The sequence below is a fragment of the Atta cephalotes genome (genome assembly GCF_000143395.1).
Source record: "Atta cephalotes unplaced genomic scaffold scaffold00023, whole genome shotgun sequence".
NCBI lineage: Eukaryota > Metazoa > Arthropoda > Insecta > Hymenoptera > Formicidae > Atta > Atta cephalotes.
This window is the reverse complement of record NW_012130087.1, coordinates 3196912-3198169: the sequence shown is the minus strand read 5'-3', so window position 1 is coordinate 3198169 and position 1258 is coordinate 3196912. Positions and strand designations below refer to the sequence as shown.

At 33.9% G+C, this 1258-nt stretch overlaps 1 protein-coding gene across 1 annotated transcript in view; it reads left to right on the top strand.

Annotated features, from left to right (window-relative positions):
• The window catches only part of LOC105620017 (chromodomain-helicase-DNA-binding protein 7), a 20749-nt gene that overhangs the window by 15281 nt on the left and 4210 nt on the right, over positions 1-1258 (top strand). The window contains exons 15-17 of the mRNA XM_012201527.1: positions 133-376; positions 466-742; positions 983-1127. Of these exons, the coding sequence (XP_012056917.1) occupies positions 133-376; positions 466-742; positions 983-1127 (666 nt within the window). The remainder of the gene's footprint in view (positions 1-132; positions 377-465; positions 743-982; positions 1128-1258) is intronic.

Genomic DNA, 1258 nt, shown 5'->3' with positions numbered 1-1258 from the left:
AAATATTTATTATATATTAAAAAGAATTAATATATATTTAATTTATACACTATATATATAGACTTAATATGTTGTTTTATTATATGTATGTCTAAATTCTATTATATTTATTGATTCGCCTTTACTTTTTAGGAGCACGCGATCGAAGCTCGTTTAATGCACATCGTGCACGCGATAGAGCACAAAGAATGGCCGGTGTCGGTGAACTTTAGTGCTGGCGAGGAGTTGGAGCTTGCGCAAAACGAAAAGGAATGTTCGGAAGTGATAACAATTACCACGGACCATGGAGTGTCTAGATCTATAGCAAGCGGAAACAATATCTCTGCTTCGAAGAAACGCAAGAGGCATATTGCCATAGATGTAGAGACCGAGCGAGGTATTTAAAAGTATTTTTATATTAATAATGCAATCACACGTTTGTCATAACTGAGCATATTTATTGTGTATGATTATTTCATTTTACAGCCAAGCTTCACGCGCTTCTCAATAGCAGTCATTTAAGTACACCATCACCCGCGCCCCTCAGCAAACCAGTCGTTCTCTCCGGTTCGACCACCTGGGAGATCAATGATGAATCCCAGTCCGAAGAATCACGACGCTCCACGCCGGTCCAGCCACCGCCAGCACATCAACAAACGCGAACGCAGAATATACCCTTTGACTTAAAATACACCGTTCCGGGGAAAACGACTGTTATACCTGGGACATCAAGCACTTTGACGCCTATAGATTTATCCGCTGGGTAAGATATTCAATAAAATATCTAATAATGTAATTAGTATAATGTTACGAATATTTTTAAGGACGGTATTTTATAGTCAGTTTTTATATTCAAGATCGTCTTAAGTTCTGTCTTGAGATGTTACGAACCAATCAGAAAACCGCATTAGTGTCTTAAGACATTACTTAAGATAGTCTTGAAATAAGAACCGACTATGAATACTAGCCTATGAAAATATTTTAATGATTATATTTATTTCAGATACCCTAAATCAAGCTCTGATAGTAACAAGGACATTATGAATGAAGTTCAAGACTTCTCCATGCCGAACAAAAATAAACAAGTCAGTAGTAATAAAGGGAAATTGGACAGTATGCTTGATAAACTCATGAAAAGAAAATCTTGCGTGAGTACATTTTTAAGATACTACTAAGATAATACTACTAAGTTTTAATTTTATATTTTATATATATATATATATATAGTATGTATATATATATATATATATATATANATATATATTATATATTATTTATT